Below are 20,121 nucleotides of genomic sequence, written 5' to 3'. Positions count from 1 at the left end.
CGCAGCAGGTGGTGTGGCTCGAAGCGAATTAAAGGGCGATCATCACGTAATCAGGGCGGAAAATCAGCTGGCCGCGATTTAAGGGTCTTTTCAGCCGCAATAAAAGGTTAACCAGTGTTGTCAGATTATTTACAGAATTATAAAATGGTAAAACTCTCATAACTGTACGGTTTTTCACTAATTTATTGCGTTGCAACCACCTCCCTTAGCTCAATAAGAACCGTGAGGTCAGCAACCAACGATACACTAAACCATACAATAATTTTCTCTCTCTCACTCACGTGCTAAATAGACGGAGACGGCTAATATTGAATTGAAACAATTAAGTAGGCCATGACCGACGCGAATTGACAGCCGTATGAAGCAATCAAGTAGGCCATGACCGACGCGAATCAAATCGAAATGTCAAAATAGGTGATTTTCGTGATTATTCCGGTTAAAATTGAGTGTTTTCACCTTAAATTAGTGTACAAACTAGTCACGTACGAAAATTGTTAACCTCCACACCCCAAAACTACAAAATTGCAGTGTAAATTTCGAAACTAATCCTGGTAAGTTTCTTCTTTGTCATTTACCCGATAATCTTTCAGTTTCTACCACAAACCTCAAAATTTTGCCGTAAACTATCTAAAAACTGCTTCAATAAACACAAAAACACTAGGCTTGCATTAAACTTGCTTAAATACTGTATCGTTTGCACCCTTGGTTACCACAAGATCACCAGTCACGTGGTACTGCGAGTGTTATCAAATCAGCGGTCACGTGATTACGATTTGATGCAATTTTGGTCAGGCCCGTACTGTCTTAAATGGGTTCGACCACATTTAACTAAGCTAACAGTGATCAAAAGTAATTATTGCACGTATTATCTTATTAATAACGCTTAATTTGTAAGCCACAATTTCCTGACAAAACAATTAATTTTTTTCTTTTTAGGAATTTCCAACGGGTGTTGCATTAAAGGTTGTTCAGGGTAATCAGGCCCGGAGTAGTGAATTTTGAAAAATTTCAATCAGAATATTTAAAAGCATACAGTCGAAATTGGCTTGAGTACCGAGCAAATTTGACGTCACGATGACGTAATTTACAAAAACAATACAGTGACGTGATCAGGGCAAATCAATGAAATTACAAAATTTGGTAACGGAAAACGATCTATCAATTATTAATTAGAAAATATACAGGGTGCTTTACAATTACAGATTTTCAACTTTGTATTTTTACTTTGAAGGTTTGTGAAACTTGACTTTGACGCCCTCTAGCGGCCAAACGGTGCAATCGAGTAACTTAAGAAAGCATATTTTCGGAAAGCTTACAATCTAGACTATCTTTTCACGTCAATAACTTTTTGTCGTCAACTGTCAAATAAGCGAGTTATTCAAGGTTAAAGTGAGAGGTGTCAAAATAGTTTAACATGACCGCAATGGCCCTAATTAACCATACTGTATACCGTATATTGGGTTGTCTCAAATTAACGAGTGAGTACAGGGTGTTTCAAAAACCGTGAAAAATTTTCAATTTTTGTTTCCAAAAACTGTCAAAGCAAAAAATGGTCAAAATCACTGTTTCTTGACTTTGACTCCCTCTAGCGGCCAAACTGTCATAGGAATAACCTTTATTAATTACACTTTTGAAAAGCCTTGAGTGTGGAGTATTATTTACTTTCTGCAACTTTTATTCGTAGCTATTAATATAACTGAGTTATTTAAGATCAAAGCAAAAGTGGCTGAATTTGTAAAGCTTGACTGACACGCCCTCTAGCGGCCAAACGATCACAACAATGACATTTTTTGCCGCTACTGTTGGAAAGCCTTAAGTCTGAACTATATTTTACCTTCAGCGACTTTGGGTCCTAACTATTTAAGTAACTGAGTAATTTAATGTCAAAACAAAAGCAGTCACACTCATTTTGTTTGTCTGCAAAGACTTTGACGCCCTCTAGCGGCCAAACGGTAACAACTATAACCTTATGCAGTCATATTTTTAAAAAGCCCAGATTCTGGGCTATATTTTACTTTCAGTAACTTTTGCCCGTCAATTTCCAATTAAGCGAGTTATTAAGGCTTAAAGTAAAAATGAGTAAACCTCACTCATTTGATCGATTTTGATGCCCTCTTCTGACATCTGACAGTCATGTGATCATTGGGTGTGATTTATGCTAACGTGTGAAGTTAAATATTAATGAAACACCCTGTATTTTACATATGAATCCTCGATGGTCATGGAAAATCATTAAGAGGCCACCATTATCATTAGCGGAGCCAAAAATGTTGATTGATGCCTGTGCTACCGGCTTAAAGAACCCATTTATCTCCCACATAGCAAAGAATGCCTCCGAAACGAACCTTGAATACTTAATCACACCATCATCAGGGATTTTAAAGCACCTTAATCGTTTTTCTTTGGTATAATGGTGCGTAGTGGACTTTAGCCCCCCCAGCACAAAAATCAATCAAATTATCTAAATTGAATTAGTTTCCTGATTTGGTAGCAACGGGACAAATGTAACGTAAAAAACGTCCACGCATCTATTTGTCGGTGATTTATCCCTTTTTATTCCCGAACAGATTGTCTAGACTGTATAATGCGCAATCCGGAGAAGTGACCCTTGTAGAAGAGCAGTGTTGCCAGTGCAAGCAATACCAAATTGCTGTGACTTCTAGCTAGATTGTAGTTGTACCAAAAAATGCTCTGAAAGTAACAGAAATTGGTGGTGAAAGCTGTAAAAGTGATTAAGAACAAAACAGGGTGGTATAGTGACTGATGAGAGACGTGGCAACTCGATTTGACCCCCTTCAGCATCAGAAAAAAAAACGTAATAAAATTGACAAACTGGACGTCCCGCTGGTCCATTTCACGCCCTAAAAAAACTCATCCGGATGGAAATTAAGCCGGATTAGGCGAGCGGAAACGGAAAAAATAAAATAAGAATTCCGAGAGAGATTCTCCCCGTTTTCCTGCTCTTTTTCTCTTCAGACTGTCCATTCAGTTATTTGGGAACAATCGAATCGTCCTGGGGGTTGGTTTGACACTCGCCGTGACGTGGGTGGCTATTGTACACGTCAAAACATCTGAACCGTGAACAAAAGTCGATCGAAATAATGCATTTGTACGGTCAAGAGGGCGTGCAAAACCTACTTTGTTTATTTATTCGAAAGTTTACGAAATTTCAAGTGGGCGTGCGCCCCCTTTGGGAAAACGGGCAGGTGGGCCCCATTAAACAAATCAAACGAGGATGAGTTTACCGAAAAAAAAAACTGTTTAATCGAATAAACTGCCGTGACCGAACTGAGTTAGAAACAATGCGAACGAACAGATGGTTTTACAACCCTTATCCGTATTTATACGTTAATTGTACGCTAAACCAGGGTCACGTGACACCTGCTCCAGTTTGTCAATGCAATCACATGACCACACAAAGAGGCGTAATTATAACTGTCAACATTTTCAAGGTTATTATAACCACGTGACTTGGACCACTAGATTCGTGTTCACCAGGAAATTAGTACAAAAACAGTCACTTTGACTGCTTTAAATTCAATAAGGCCCTAAAATTCCTCATTTGGATGAAATTTTGTCTGTAACTCGCTTATTTGATACATTATGTATAAACACACCAAATGACAAAAGATAGCTAATTAAAGGGGCTATAACGAGACGTTGAACTGACATTGCTAAGTGTTACCGTTTCGTCGCTAGAGGGCGTCAAAGTTGACTCTATTTTATCGAGTTTTTTTGCAAATATCCGAGGACAAAATCGGCTGAAAAACCCACTTGGAGTAAGAAAATGACTGTTTTAAGCACATTTTCGGAATTCTCATTAAATTTCCTATCCAATGACATAAAAAAAACTATGAGATTTGGTACAGTTAGAGAGAAATGGGGTGTCAAAGTTTGAACTGACAGAAACACAGTTTGAAAGGACAGTCAAGGACAAAATCGGCTGAAAAACCCACTTGGAGTAAGAAAATGACTCTTTTAAGCACATTTTCGGAATTCTCATTAAATTTCCTAACCAATGACATAAAAAAAACTACAAGATTTGGTACAGTTAGAGAGAAATAGGGTGTCAAAGTTTGAACTGACAGAAACACAGTTTGAAAGGACAGTCGGAGACAAAATCGGCTGTAAAATCCACTTGGAGTAAGAAAAAGACTGTTTTAAGTACATTTTCGGAATTCTCATTAAATTTCCTATCCAATAACCTAAAAAAACAGTACAAAATTTAGTACAGTCAGGGAGAAAAGCGGTGTCAAAGTTTGAACTGACAGAAACACAGTTTGAAAGGACAGTCAAGGACAAAATCGGCTGAAAAACCCACTTGGAGTAAGAAAATGATTGTTTTAAGCACATTTTCGGAATTTTCATTAAATTTCATATCCAATGACATAAAAAAAAACTATGAGATTTGGTACAGTTAGAGAGAAATGGGGTGTCAAAGTTTGAACTGACAGAAACACAGCTTGAAAGGACAGTCGGAGACAAAATCGGCTGAAAAACCCACTTGGAGTAAGAAAATAACTGTTTTAAGCACATTTTCGGAATTCTCATTTCATTAGCTATCCATTGACATATAAAAACTTATACAAAGTGTAGCAAATAAGCTAGTTATCGATGATTGAACAAAAAAATTCACCAAAAAAGTCATGAAAAAATGAGTCAACTTTAACGCCCTCTAGTGGCCAAACCGTCCAACCTATTAACCCCCTTTGGGTATTTTTAGAAAGCTCATTTCATTAGCTATCCATTGACTATAAAAACTTTAACAAAAATAGTGCAATTAAGGGAGTTTTTGAGGATTAACAAGAGGATGCCCCAAAAAAGTGGTAAAAAATTTTTTTGACTGGTTAAAGACTAATTTGACTACAGAAAATTAGGAAAACACGGTCACGTGACTTACCAGATCTACCACGACGTAATGCTTGGAAATTTGTTGAAAAACTGTTTTGGCAAATGACAATTTTCGTTAGGGTCAAATTTGCCTGAAACACCGCCACTATTCTAATGGGTTTTGCGCGTTATGTTGGCCAGTTAGTGCAAGCGAAAATCGACCTTATGGATTGTATTTCTACAGTTTTGCTACTATTCTAGATTTGGCAATAATTGTGCCAAATATCCGTATCTGCTCGATTTAAAAAAAAATCCTTTAAATATATTAGAGCGGTAACAGTCAAAGAAAACATTAGTTAGCTTTGAAGCCCTCTGGCGGCCAAATGAAGCAATCTATAAACAGGCGGCCATACTTTTTGACAACTACTACTTTAACCTTCATTAATTCGGTTATTTTGACAGTTACATGGGTGGTTCAATGTATCAATTTAAATAGTGATTTTTTTAGACTCTCCAGTTGTGGTAATTCAGGAAGTTAGTGGGTATTATTTATTAGGCATTACTGACATATTAGGAATTAGCGAACACAAGAAAAAGTAAAATCTCAAACGGTAGAATAAACAGTAAATAACAGATTGCCCAACTGAATATAAAGTACAATAAGCCATGTTGTCACATCGACTGTTATGCAATTGTTTATCTTTGCTCCGATTGAAAAAATATACATTCGATTGAAGGAACCTTGAAGGTTGAGTAAACAATTTAACTGTTATCGATTATTGATAATTAAATGTCCAATACTTAATTGGAGCAAGATATTTGATTTTATATAATAATAACAGAATTATTAATATACCTCTTGAATTAAGGGAGGTTTTCCACTCTAGCAAACGTAATTGAAAGTGACAGTTTGATGTGACGTCATTTGACAATTAGAGCAACTGTCACATCTGGCCACTAAACGAAGCATTAACAAGAGCCAGAGATAATGGAGGAGATGACACGTTTTCTCTATTATACCAAAAAATCATAACTTTGGGGCCTTATCGGGTTTTCGACTCGACTTGGTCCGCTTTTATGATGAATGGCCCTGCTGCGTCATGTCCAGGCCATTTGGCCGAGAGGCCCCCTTATCGCCGCCCCTGATACGATTGACTTTTCTGTCCACGTGACCCCCACTTTACTACTTTATTACGCCCGAAGGGTACACACAGAAGGAAGAGGTGATAAGAAATTAGTGCTTCCCTGCTGCGTTCCAGACAGCTGCTCACATTCTACTGTCCGAAACACTTAATGATGTGTCTTGAAGTGACAGTTTTTTTTTAGTTTAAACGCCAATTTGATCGTTGGAGCGCACCGAATCGATCAAACGAACCAAACTAAATCCGAGGCTAATGTTTACGTACAACCGGTATAAAGACATATTCTCCAGCCCTAATAGGTAAACTAATTCCATATACGAAACTATTCCGGACTTAAGCCCCCCTGGTTTCGACAAAGAACAGTTTAAGGCTTTTGTACGGGGGCAATTTTTCGTCTCTTTTGTGAGGCGATACAACATAAATAACCTTATTAGGGCGGCACAATGGCTTTTCACACATCCGTGTTTACGGTATACACCCGGTATTGTGTCGACTTTTATAACCTTAAAACCGTGTGAGGGATTTCTGATGGGTGGATGGTTGCGGTTTAGTTTATGTCGCGTAAGATTTTCAAACAGTCTTCCATTCATATTTTTCCAATTGTCCTGTTTTGTCAATCACTTTTTTCACAGACAGTAAATCAAGTCAATCTGGACTAGTCCATTTTGACAGCTCGTTTCTTCGTTATTTTGACAGTTGCAAGGTTCCAGTTTTGACCCAATCACAGCTTGATTAATCCTTTTTTACCCACCCTGTAACACTCAAACCAAACTGTCACCTGAAACGTCACAATGTATTAGAATTAGTCAACACTGCACTAGAATTAGTCAATCTGGACTAGTCCACTTTGACAGCTCGTTTCTTCGTTATTTTGACAGTTAGAAGGTTCCAGTTTTGATCAAATTACACTCTGCTCAATCCATTTTTACCCACCCTGTAACACTCAAGCCAAACTGTCACCTGAAACGTCACAATTTGACGCTAAAAACCACACTGTACTAAACTAGACTAATCTACTTTGACAACTCGTTTCTTCGTTATTTTGACAGTTAGAAAGTTACAGTTTTGATCAAATTACACTCTGCTCAATCCTTTTTTACCCACCCTGTAACACTCAAGTCAAATTGTTCCCTGAAACGACGCAATTTCACGCTAAAAACAAGAAAAGTCTACGAAAGGTTAAAAACTGCCCTAATTGTGATATTTGCGTTGCATAGCCAAGTTTACACTAATAAAGCGTGGTAAAAGTGGAAAAAATGCATTTTCCTACCTGAATTTGTTTGTTATTTGTGTTTGAAGAGGTTAACCCAGTCATCCACCTTTAAAATCTCAAAAAAAAGCACTTGGGAGCTGCTTTAACCCAACAAAACACTGAACTGACACCAAAATGAACACACCGACCCGAAAAACAACACTTTTTTGGTAATTTTCTATTTTTTCCACGGAAAAAACCGAAATTACTTGTAAACTGTAAACATAGAATGACATTTCTAATAAAAATTAGGTTATGTCCAGATGTCCACTTTCAAAAGTATGTAAACGAATCAATGAACTGACTGAGGTATAACTGGATAGGACACGACATGTTTTAACTTTAAGGCCACTTTTACCTCCGGATAAATTTATTCTTAAGATAATTTCTGTAGAAATGCCAGAATTGACTCTTTTAGGCAATTTTTAAGCTCTAATTCTTAAATTTGCGTAGTTCTCACACTGTTATTTGTAGTTTGCGATTGAATGACAAACTACTCTACTGTACTGAGATTTAGGCTTTCAAAGTCTTTGTGAAGCAAAAGTTGATGTTATTAAGGACCATTTTGTATCACTACCCATACCCATTTCAATTGTTTTGAAACGAATCACATCACCTTGTTCAATTTGACAGATGCGCAGACTTGTAATTAGATCACGTGACGGTTGTACACAAGTGACAGCAACTGTCACGTGCCTAACTGATCCCAAGTTGGTGAAAACCCTTACGCTGACCCAACAAAGTTGTAATGAGGCCGTTACTATTCGGGTAAGCGTTCAATATGTCCCGAAAACGACTACATCATAACATTAAACGGGGAAAAATCAATCCGTCTCCCATATACAACAGTCATTAAGCCATTAGGGTGCTTTGTAAAAGTCCCCCGGGCTCGTTTATTTTCATTACGGTTGTCCCGATTCGCCTTTAAACAGATTGCCAGGGCTCGGGAGGGGTCGGAGGCCTGGTTTCACGCCGACGCTTCTTTGTCTCGCGATTTATTACGTCAGCGACGGCGTGTTATTGGCGTCTTTAAGGCCCTATAAATAAATTATGACGCGTTTAATTAAGTCGTCGTCAAAACCACCCCCTTGAAGGGTTGATCCGGGGTTTATTAGAGCCCTAAGCTCTGATATGGTTTTAAGTGATCGAGCGAGGGTTTTTATTAGTTTTTCGGGATTACTGGCTGCTAACGTTATTGAATCCGGCCAGGAAGAAACGAACATATTAACAAAAGACTGCCGTGTTTACACGTGTTCTCACCCCCAGGTGGCTAAATATTTAATTTCGGACCCAGAACGTCTTTTGTGCAATCTTAACGGCGGCCGATCAATAACAAACTAGAAAACCGCGTTAGTTTGGGGCGGAGCCCCTTTTTTGAAAGGTAAACGGAAGTCGTTTTTAGCCTCGGCCAGTCCAAAACCTATTAGAAATACCGTGTAATCTTCATTCTTCCCATCCGGAAACACGGTACAAGAAAAACCATTCACTGTACATAACGCGAAAGGCAATAAAAGCTCACCTATATAAAGCTTGTTAGTGAAAACGATCCCCCCTGGGGGAACGTTTATTAACCGTTCCCCCCTTCCCGGAAGCCCCCGCAGGAAGGGGGAGGAATCCGTTCCTTCCTTCCGGCTTTTAACCAATGCCTACGTTGTCGTTATAGCAACGGGGCGGATACAAAACTCCCCCGTTCCCCCCTTTTCAAGTTTTCAAATTTAGTCCGCAGCTGAAAGTTTGAACAAGTTTTCATAATCCATTTTCTATTAAAAATTTTTTTACTAACTAAAAACAGTTAAACACGTGACCTAAACATTACAGGCAAATTCAGGGTCACATGATGCACTGAATTGTAATGACATGCTTCTTCGTATTTTTTGTGTATACACACAGCACATAGTAAAGCTGACCTAGGAATTCGTTAAGGTGGATACTTTTTGTCACCCTGTACTGTGTTACTTAATAAAATACAGTGCCAGGGAGTTGCTGTGATTGTCTAATTACGTCAAACTTTATAATAGGTAATAATACTCATATAAGTGTCTGTTTGGTTGTTCGGTCGTTTATTGCATTAACATTACAATAATAGATATTATAATAGACTTTAAAACAAAAATATAACATAACAACTAAGAAAACTTAAGGAAAAAAGTGATTTGCCCGTTCTGAGCACTGCGACGAACCGTCCAGTACAAGATGGAATGGAGAGACACGTTTTTGTTGTACTTGACGCCCGTCCAGTACTCGTTAAAGGGGCAAACCGTCCAAAAAAAACAGGTATATAATGTAGTATATTATATAAGGCACTTAAAAAAACATGTATAGAGTTTAAGCCTTGATTTAAATGAACACGTGACTTGAAGAGATACTGGTTCGAGAGAAATGCGAGTAACGAGTGCATCAGTCGCTTTTTCCTGGTTTTTTTCATCCGTGATCACTTCGTATCGCACTTAGTAGACGGCAGCTGGAAAAAGATGGAAACAGTCACGTGACATACTCGATCACAACTTAGCAAATTAGTTAAATAAAGGTTTGATTGCACCAAGACTTGCTGGGACACGGAGGAGGAGGTGGATGCGTAGCAGTTTAAGGGCGGCATTTTTTTTTAAGCGCAACCCCTTTGCCTTTTAGTGGTAAGCAGTGATTTAACAAAAGTCGCATTGTTAGTGAAACCCCCCCATATAGAGTGGTTGACAAACCCAAGTATTAAACCACCCTGTAACCTGAAACAACAGGCAACCAGTCATACATCTAGTAATCAAGTTGGCCATGACCCGCGCTTCAAAGCAAAACGTCAGTTTATGTGTAATATCGTGCGAGTTTGTCCGGATTTTGTGAAAAATGTAGTGTTTTCCCCTTTATTTAGTGTAGACAAGTGTCGTTTTACTGTTAGTGAGTAACCACGCATCAAAATTGACCGTTTCCACTCCACAAAATTATGAATTTGTCATAATCAAGAGTCTGCCAGCAGATCCAGTAATCGGTGAGTGTTTTTAACTCATTTAGAGCTTTGAGTTATGAGTTATAAAGCAGTTGTAGACACTAAAATGCCCACGTCAACTTAAAAAATATATATATTACTCGTAGTTTTACGGTAAAAATTAAAAATGTGCATAAAAATTCTTAATTGTATATGTTGACGCCATTTAGTCAAAGCCTGCTTGATTTGTAGATATATGACATTTATTAAAACTGTTGCTGTTTCTGTCTAGTGGCTTGCGGTAGACAAAGACGAAGCCTGACCTGACTAGTTTTTTAACTGTCACTTGTCAGACCGGCGTTTCATATAGTCGGTTACAAAATAAGTTGCTGTGACGTCAAATATAGTAAATTTCATCCTAATGGCAAATTTCAACGTAAATAGTCAAAAAAAGCAGCTTGCTTGACCAAACACCAAGTGATTCTGACATTTTAGTTTTTGTTTTGGGGGTTAAAGCGACTCCGTTAAGTCACCGACCAATCACTAAGCAGCAAAAAAACCAAGCATGATCGGCAACAGTCGGCTTCAGTCGTCGACTTACCGAACGGCCTGATGGGGTGCTTGTCCCACAAGAAAGTCCTTTTAACAGGTGACAGGTACGAGTCACGCAGGTAGAAGGGTGACTTGCCCCATGGGGTATGAACGGAAGCGGGTCTGAGGGGGGAGTCCCACCAGAAAGGATCCCGCGTCACCGCGGAAATGGGCAAGGAGGGAGACGGGTTCAAAAGGTCGTTGAACAGGGTCTTACTTGGTCTGTTCCAGATTGGTTGTCCTGCGTAATTGAAACCGCCAACCTACAAAACAAAAACACAAATTGGCTTGGTTTTACCACCACCTGGAGGGGGACTACCTTGGATGGGGTGGGGCTCAGCTTGCTGCCGGTAAGCGGCCACAAAGTGGGATAGAGCTTGTCCAGCTCAGCCAAACGGTCCAAATGGCTAAGCCAAGGGCGGTCGAATTTGTCGGTGGATGGTGCGGGTCTCTTGCTGTAAACCAAATAGAGCGGGTACCTGGAGAACGGGTACGTGGTGTGGAAGATGTTGCTGGGCCATTGGCTGGGCTCGCGTCCGCGCACGCGCTCGACGTGGTCTCTCCAAGCACCGTCGGCGTCAAAGGGGCGCGGTTTGGTCACGTGGTACACTACACCCAAAAATGTCAATTAAATTATTAAAAAAAAAAATAGCAAATAAATCCGTCAACGTCGGAAAGAAGTTCAGATGCATCACTCTGTATAATTATAAATAAATGTGTGTGTCATGGTTTGGTAAATTATGACAAACGATATGAACACTATAAATACTCAATTCACAATCAAGTAGGTTGAATTAAATGACGTAATAACATACACAGGGTGTCCCGTTTGAACTAACCGAGTTATGTTGTTTTGAACAGTCTGTAGACGCTTTATTACAAATTGTTAAATGAGTTTTAAAGTCAACATTTTGTAATGCACTATTTAGGTCAGTGAATAGACCTAATAATATACCGGGTGTCTCGCGTTTGAAATAATTAGTTTACCCTTGAAATTATATTAAAGCACTGTTGTTGATACTATCATGTTTATAATTAAGACTTTTATGGATTGTATATGTTGGCTTGGATATTTTTAGGTACTGATCTTGAACTTCCAGTTTTTGCAAAATTCTGCGTCTGACGTCATTAAAACATTTATAATATTAGGGAGTTGCAGTATTGTGTAATAAATAACGTTACGTCAACGCTACTCTAAATAAGTTAATGGAAATTGGATTTTGTTCCCGAAATTGTGCTCTTTTTCTAAAAATACCAGCAGCCGTCATTGCCAAACCAAGATTCCCGAGTTACGAAAATATTTTCGGATCACCTTGAACGAGTTTGTATATTTGGAGCTGCGCGATATTTCAGTTAAAATTCAATCGCACACACAAACACAGAGAAAAAAAAAACAAAAGAAAATGACTGGCTTACCCATAATGCAATTAAATGAACAGAAAAATTAACACCACCCGACCCGCACGATACGCAACTGAGCCTCGTTCTGATTAAGCTTTTGCGAAAACGTGAAACTTTTCGACTCCCACCACGACTTTTCCCGGTGACGTCACGACCAATTTTAGTTAAAAATACCGTTTTTTCCCCCTCAATAAAGGGGGGAGGGGGGGGCTCCCGCCATTTATTGCTAACGGTCAGTGATTAATCGCGTACGTATGCCATTTTGGCATACGTCGCTGATTACACCATTTTTTTTTTCTGTACCCACACTCATCACGAAAACATCAAGTTTGTTTATTCGTTTTTGTTTCAAGGTTTTGGTTACGCAATTTGCTCGGGTTTTAATGAAAATTTCAAGCTGCTAAACTTAGCACCAGCGCATTCCTCGTTTGTGTTAAAAGCACTAAAAAAAATTGTTATGGCAACTATGTATAAATTCAAATTTAAGGTCATGTGACCAAGTCGAATGACGTCAGCGTTCTAGGCACAATGACAGCCCGTCACTTATCAAATTTCATTCCATACTAGGGGAAAGCCTCGTAACCTGAGATATTTGTAATAAAGCAAGGAACAACTTTGACGCCCTCTAGCGGCCGAACGGTGCAACTAAGCCGTGTCAGCTCAACGTCACGTGATAGCTCCTTTTCTTAGCTATTTACGATATTCAATATGTCGTATACAGAATGTTTCAAATATCCGAGTTACGGACGGTTTAATGGTAAAGTGCACACAAATTTCGTCTAGACTAGAATTCTTGACAGTCCAGCTAAACCGTAGCCATATTGGATTTAAAGCAATCAAAGTGACCGTTGACACGGCCACTGACTAATTGCGCAAATTTAATGTAATTTCCGGTAGTTTTTTTCAAAAACAAAAAAAATTAATATCACGTGACCTTACATGGCATGTAATTAACACAGTCACGTGACAAAACTCTTATTACGTGTTAGTTGTGGTCAATTTTGGATTGGATCCTGGTAATGTGTAAATTAGCGCACAATCAGAAAACAGAAGAAGTACAGGGTTGTACTTTAACTAGTTTTGCACAAATTCAGGTCCGTATTTGCTCAAATACCCAAAAATGCGTTTTTTGTGTGTTGAATGTGTTTTTGGTCACGTTTCGTGTGGTTAACTCAGTTTAACTGAATCCGGGAAATTTTCTAAAAATTTTCTAGTACCGCCCTGGTTTTTACGTTCAAATTTCAGTACCGTAACTGCCCAAATACCCAAATTACGAGCTAAATTGTGTGTCATGCTAAATGAGTGTGTTTTCAGGCACTTTCTGAAACCAGGAATTTTTTTAACAATTTTCCAGTACCGCCCTGGTTTTTACATTTAATTCACTGACCTCAGTGAAAATTACAGGTCCGTAACTGCCCAAATTACAAGCCAAATTGTGTTTGATATGTCAGTTCAATCACTTTCTGTTTGATTATCTCAGTTTAACTGAAACCAGGATTTTTTTTCCAGTACGGCCCTGGTTTTTAGGTTCAATTTACTGGTTCCAGTGAGAATTTCAGGCCCGTAATTGCCTAATTACCCAAATTACAAGCCAAATTGTGTTTGATGTTAGTTGAGTGTGTTTTAAGTCATTTTCTGTTTGGTTTAAGTGAAACCCGGATTTTTTCTAAAAATTTTATTAGTACGGCCCTGGTTTTAAAACAAGTCCGTCTCTGGTGGATAGTTTGCCATTGGTCAAGAAAAACCAGCCAGCTGAAAGCTGCTTTTTTTGACCAATCACAACTTACCTACCATTTACGCACACGTAAACTTAGCCAACAGAGGAAACATATGACGTCATCTGACAGTCACGTGACCGTCTAGTAACAGGCATGACATTTCCTCAGCTCTTTTAACAAAGCTAAGGTGGCTATAACTTGAAATATTTGTAAATGTTGACTTTACAATGACGTTTTCGTTTACAAACTGCTATCGGTATCACGTGACAAACTGTGAAATGACACAGAAAGTGCTTTAAACGTCACGCATTTACGCAGTTATTACGAAAAAAGCTAGGCAACGGTTAGCATTTATTAGAGTGTCTATGCTTACCTCCAAGGCGATTCCTCTGCAAAAACACTGTTGCCCTTCCGACAAACCTTTTTTACCATGAAAAAAAATTGACTGAAAAGGAGGGGATTTGAACAAAAATAAGATAAAACAGTTGCGGATCGCCCTGGCAAATGCTGGAGCAGATGGAATGTTAAAAAGCCTTCTTAGTTAGTCGTTATTGCTTCGACACAAATATACAAAAAAGGTTTTTAAGCACGAAAGGGCCTTAGATTGCTAGTTCTATGGTCCCCTGAGGGCTCAAGCGTTTGCGGGGGCGCGCTGTGCTTTGTCCGTTTGGTTTTTTTTTACAATATTTTATTTTTGTTTGAGGCTGTACAATCATTACTATCAAATATATTATTATGTGTATGTCAAGGGTACAACACCATACAACAACAGTAGTAGTACAAACAGTCTAGATACAATTTTAAACAATAGTGTATTATACAATAATCGTATATAAATATAACGTAGCGAACGACACAAGCAAAAAACCGTTATTTTTTCAAATTCGTCCGATTTTAGCGGTTGCGCAGCGGAGCGCCACGTTGCCAGTTGTGTACAGCCTCGGGGACGTGACCACGTGACAGCTCAGTTACGCAACCGCGGCAACGTCAAAGTTCGACCCAAATTAGTACCGGGAAGACGGGTACTTACCGGGCCTGTATCTGTCCAAATGGCCAAAGTTGTGGGGGAAAATTGGTCTGGGAGAGTAACCGTAAGTGTCGCGATGGAGAGGGTCGTACCGATAACCGGGCACGTGGATGCGTTCTGAGGCTGCGCTAGGTTCGTCGTAGATCGATTTGCCGTAAGGCCATCCGGTTGACAGTTCGGGGATGTCGCTCAATGGTCGGAAAATACCTCTGGGTCGCGATGAGTACGAGTCGGATGCCCTCAAATCGTCCGAACCTGAAAAAAACGAAACGTCAAATGTCAAGTGTTTGTCAAACTTTGTGCCACGGTTGATTCGTCCAGTCAAATTAAAAAAAATACCCAAACTGTCACTTGTCACTTGTGTTCAAACGTCACAATGTAGCTTGTAATTTTACCTAAACACGATTTTTATTCAAAAATTACAAATAACTGAGATATTTCGCATGAAATACAACTGTGTCACTGTACTAGAAAGTGTTTGACAGTTTGACAGCACCTAACTTGGTCCCCGTGACAAAATATCGCCCAAAGCTTCCGCTTTCTTTTGTCAAGTTTTTAGGAAAAAACACTAATAAGTGAGAAAACTGGCTTTGTAGAACACTGTTGTGCACGCCAAAGTTAAAGGAAAAACTTTAGTCCACTGTTTTCCACATATTTTGAAACTTACTATCCCAAAAAGGGTTTTCTGGTAAATATTTTCCCCCCAGGAAGAACAAAACCTAAATAAAACAAAATGTCTAATCTGGCAACCTTGCCTAGTCTGGCAACGCAGCTTGCTGTTTGTGCATGTCAAAAATCAAAATTCTGTTAAACGTCAAAAAATGTGACACTCCGTGACAGTGGCTATTTTCAGTTCAAAATCCTGTTATGTCCTGAACTAGAGTGTTAGTTTTCCACTTAGGATTAACCCTGGAGCCCTAGGGCTCCTTTTCCAAGTGTTTCAGGCAAAAGTATGTGAAAATTACCTCGAAAAAAAACCCCGCTATATTAGGTTAGGACAGAAGAAGAGGAAGAGAACACTTAACCCTACTTTAAACTGTCTGTAGTAAGTTGTTTATTTTGAATTTTGTTTTAACTAGTTTTGTAGTGAATAGTGATTAAATAAAGCCTGCTGAGTCCTACAGTGCCTTCCCCAATGATTAACAGTCATAAACTTAACGTATTACACACCCTAGAAAGGGTTTTGGTTTAACCACCCTCTGTGCAATGACTGGTAAGTTTGTAACTTTTCTAAAACTTTTAACCTACAGAGTGAACTTACCTTTAAGGGATCGTACAAAAGATTGCCAGAATTTGGCCTTTTTGGTGGGGCTCTCATTGAGACTGATCATTTCCAGATGGTCCTTGAAAGACATTTTCGCTTTGGCTACTTGGTTTACTTGGTCGTTCGTCTGGAAGGTTAAAACACACACAGACCGTGGATGAATGGATTAAAATAACTTTTTGGTTTATTTTTAGTAAGTATAGAAAATCAATTTGTATTTTTTGATGGACACCTTAAATTAAGTGTTTCAATGTAAAACAAACAAGTGCCCACGAACGTCCGGCTAGAGAGTCTAATTTAGCCATGCGGCTATTTATAGCCAGCCATTTTGAAGGTTCAAGAGTCAAAATTTGCCGAAAAAGTTTACGTTAACACTGATGAGTAAAACGGTTTGTTGACGACACCTCGTTTGTCGTTGTAAATCACCTGGACAACCCGTACAAGGCGTCCATTCAAGGCAAAGGTTTGCCAAAAATTTACGGTTTTTAGAAACGGAAAACAAAACGTATAAAATTTCGCTAACATAACAAATTTACATAACGGCCCGGCCACGGCCAGAGCCTGGCTATTTTTGTAGTGGCGGCCAGCGTATTCGAAAATAGACACTGATATAATATCATCATCTTGAAAAATATCCAGTCAACTATTGCCAAAATGGCGAATTGGTTTCTAATTTATTAAACTGGTTGCTTTAAACGGAACAAACATACTGAAATATTTAAGAAAGTAGCTTGGAGAGTTTAGCAACCGCCTGCTTAGCAGGGGGTTGCAAAACCCCTTTTTTTGACAACCCTGTACCTACATGCAGAACTGTAACGTTTCTTCCTATATACTTACGACCTTATAAGACACTTTAATAAGGATTAAAACTAACACAAAAAACACTTTTTTTCTGTAATATTCTAAATACTAACCTACTAAGTTGGCGGTATAACGAGTCGTGATCTGCGACTGCTGTTCGGCACTGACTGCGTCGGGACGCTCCGCGTCGTTTTCGAGAGACGACGATGACGTCACGACGCGGGGGCGTCTCTGAGTGTTTAGCGCGCGAAATTACCCTCCTCAGGTTTTTTTGCCATACGGTTTCGCAGGCTTTTTGCCAGTTTTCATTGCAAAAACACGCCCTAATACGCTGAAATTTTTCACCTCCTTTGTCCTTGTTTTACAATGTAAACATCGACCTTCGTAATTGAGTGAATAAGGTTGTTTTTGGCATTGGTCCACTGCGAGGTCAAATTCCTTTTCAGATCTAACATTCTGTGAGATTTTCAAAAATCTCTGCACGGTGATTGGTTAAAAATTGGCTTTTTTTTCAGAAATCAGAAATAGAAGGCACATATGTGACAGCTGTCAAATACTCTAATTTAGTAGCTTGACTGTGCCAAATTTGACAGCTGTCACTTATCTGCCTGCAACTATGTCAATAACATTATTGAAGCATCCACCTTTCTAAAAGTAGAATTTTAAGTTTACCCATCAAACCACCTTGTTTTGTGTAGTTAACTTAGGTTTACACTTACCTACCCTAACCTAACCTAACCTAACTTAAATAATAGCTGTGTCAAATTTGACAGCTGTCACTTTTTCACTCAATGCTGACTATATACCGTTAAAGCTAATTTACTCTTTAATCAACTTTGACTCGAGAAACGTCACAATTCTACTCATGAAGTTGCAAAACTTTTATATATCTCAATGGGATAGGTTTAGGCAGCGTTGCCACATTTCATTTCTACTTATTTATAGTCTTCAAGAGGGTTTTCTATAGTTTTATAGGTCGATGGAATGGATTTTGACAGTGTTGCCGCATTTATGACAGACTAAAGTAGGTGTGGCGGTGAACGCATACCTCATAGGTTTGAAACGTCGACTGTCAACTGTCAAAATCTGTTGAAACTGAATGCCGCTTCCATCTGTATACAGGGTGATTTTTTTAACCAAACCTTTAACATCAAAAGTCGTTGCCTTCTGAGCCACAAAAATCAATTTACTTTAAATGAAACACCCTGTATATTTTAGGGTCGTTCGACTCACACATGACACAAATAACTCCCTACGTTTTTAAGATAATTACAGTCAAAACTACCGTTAATAACATTGAGTGGAACTTTTGGTGCACTCCTTCACTCAATCCTGAATACCTTGCTTATTTGGGGTGCTTTTGTATGACTTTTATATGCCTATGGATAGGTATTGAAATGGGCTTTCCAAATATACCCCCACATGGGTTGGTGGGTTTGATGGTTTGGCCGCTAGAGGGCTTCAAACTTGGCCAAAGTTTTCTGCTTAATATTTATGCACTATTTCGTTTAAACCTAAAAAAACTGCCTTATTTGACTGACATGGTATAGACTTTTATATGTCTATGGATAGCTGTTGAATTAAGCTTTCCAAAGATACCCCCCCTTGGTTTGATAGGTTGGACGGTTTGGCCGGTAGAGGGCTACAAACTTGGCCAAAGTTTTCTGCCCAATTTTTATGCACCACTTTGTTTAAACCTGAAAAACTGCCTTATTTGACTGACATGGTATGAACTTTTATATGTCTATGGATAGCTGTTGAAATGGGCTTTCCAAAAATATCCCTCCTTGGGTTAATAGGTTTGACGGTTTGGTCGCTAGAGGGCTTCAAAGTTGACCAAACATATTTTGAACATTTTTAGTGCAATCTTTCATACAATCCTAAATTACTTCCTTATTTGGTGTATTCTTGTAAGACTTTTATATGTCTATGGATAGGTATTGAAATGGGCTTTCCAAATATACCCCCACTTGGGTTGGTGGGTTTGATGGTTTGGCCGCTAGAGGGCTTCAAAGTTGACCAAAAAAATTTTGTCAGCAAAACTTACATTCGTCTGTCACAGCAACCAATTTTGATTGTAATGTTAATTTTTCTATATAATTTAAACTTCAGGTTAGTGTTTAACTATACCGTATGCAACTGACTCTAAAAGCTTTTCCAATCAGTAATAGGTTTTAAAAAAGAATATGAGCCAAGTTTTCACCGTAAACGCGTCACTTATTTTTGCTCCACCCACGCCATTTTCAGTGTTTTTAACAAAAAAAAAATCGAAAATATGTTTATTCAAAATATTTCCCAGTAAAAGACGAAACGTCGCACATACAGAGTGGATCAAATTCAAATTAAACCATAAAATTGCCGGACAAAATATCACTTAAACTGCGTACCGTTGTAGAGGTTATACTACGTCACGGATCGATTCTAAATTTAAAATCCACGAATTCCTTGCCAATATTTGACTGAAATTTAAGTAAAACGCCGATTTTTCCAGTGTTTCGAGACGAACCAAATTGAATGAAACGCTCCGGTATTTTTAGACCTTTCGACGACAATTTAATGGTTTAAAAGGCAACTTTTATCGTATAAACAAACCCATAAATCCCAGTTTAACAATGTTACACCCCGACAGTCTGCCAAAGTTTGCTCGTTTCGATTACAATACCGAATAGGGTCGTTATGGCCTATTTTTGCTTGCCATCACTCCTTAAACTTACGGCAAATCCCATTGTTTAAGTCATTTGTTTTGCGCTAATTTCGACCCTAATGACATCAGCTCGGTTATGTTAAAAAAAGTGTTTATCTCAGAAACTAAATTTTTGCAAGATATCAAAATTAAAGAGCATTTCAAGGTGATTATTTTGAGTTTTTTCTCGTTGCTGAAATGTGAAAAATAACCGAGATATGGAATTTTCAAAATTTGTACGCAATTTTCAAAAAATCTCGTAAACGATTAGAGTTACAAACATTTTGCAGGGTAACAAAAATAAAGAGGATTTTAAGACAAACATTTTGAGTTTTTTTTGGTCGCTAAAAACCCAAAAATAACCGAGATTCGCAATTTTTGAAATTTATGGGTACGATTGTCAAGAAAAAACTCAAAAAACTAAAAAAAGTCGCATATCTCAGAAACGGTTAGAGTTACGGAATTTTTACAAGAGATTAAAATTAAAGATCATTT

The 20,121-nt window shown here is 38.5% G+C and overlaps 2 protein-coding genes across 5 annotated transcripts in view; one reads left to right on the top strand and one right to left on the bottom strand.

The window, feature by feature from the left end:
- The first annotated feature begins 379 nt into the window (after positions 1 to 379).
- LOC145736787 (uncharacterized) overlaps positions 380 to 20,121 on the top strand; it is a 27,510-nt gene continuing 7,768 nt past the window's right edge. For 2 of the 3 annotated variants that reach the window (XM_081991206.1, XM_081991203.1), the window contains exon 1: positions 16,196 to 16,335. The gene's annotated coding sequence lies outside the window, so the exon portion shown is untranslated. Of the gene's footprint in view, positions 552 to 16,195; positions 16,336 to 20,121 lie in introns of those variants that run through there. The other variant, XM_081991204.1, reaches the window with a different exon arrangement.
- Mf (myofilin) lies at positions 9,264 to 16,263 on the bottom strand. 2 transcript variants are annotated; one of them, XM_081991197.1, is made up of 5 exons: positions 16,140 to 16,263; positions 14,882 to 15,133; positions 11,052 to 11,341; positions 10,743 to 10,995; positions 9,264 to 9,685 (listed from the first exon to the last, which is right to left on the bottom strand). In XM_081991197.1, exons 1-5 carry the CDS (start codon positions 16,231 to 16,233, stop codon positions 9,672 to 9,674), a joined length of 903 nt encoding a protein of 300 aa, XP_081847323.1. In that variant the 5' UTR covers positions 16,234 to 16,263; the 3' UTR covers positions 9,264 to 9,671. The 2 variants fall into 2 exon arrangements, with proteins under 2 accessions (XP_081847323.1, XP_081847324.1); XM_081991198.1 differs by having other exon boundaries at positions 10,950 to 10,995.

This window comes from Ips typographus, linkage group LG12 (genome assembly GCF_016097725.1).
Source record: "Ips typographus isolate SLU linkage group LG12, UJ_Ityp_2.0, whole genome shotgun sequence".
In the NCBI taxonomy this organism is placed as follows: Eukaryota; Metazoa; Arthropoda; class Insecta; order Coleoptera; family Curculionidae; genus Ips; species Ips typographus.
This window is presented reverse-complemented; position numbering and strand designations above follow the sequence as displayed.

Excerpts from the sequence above, each read along its gene's own strand:
- Mf (XM_081991197.1), bottom strand. The coding sequence starts at position 16,233 with ATGTCTTTCAAGGACCATCTGGAAATGATCAGTCTCAATGAGAGCCCC. Across the intron at positions 15,134-16,139 it reads TTTTGTACGATCCCTTAAAG|GTTCGGACGATTTGAGGGCA; the intron begins GTAAGTTCACTC and ends CGTTTTTTTCAG. Across the intron at positions 11,342-14,881 it reads TTTGGACAGATACAGGCCCG|TGTACCACGTGACCAAACCG; the intron begins GTAAGTACCCGT and ends TTTTGGGTGTAG.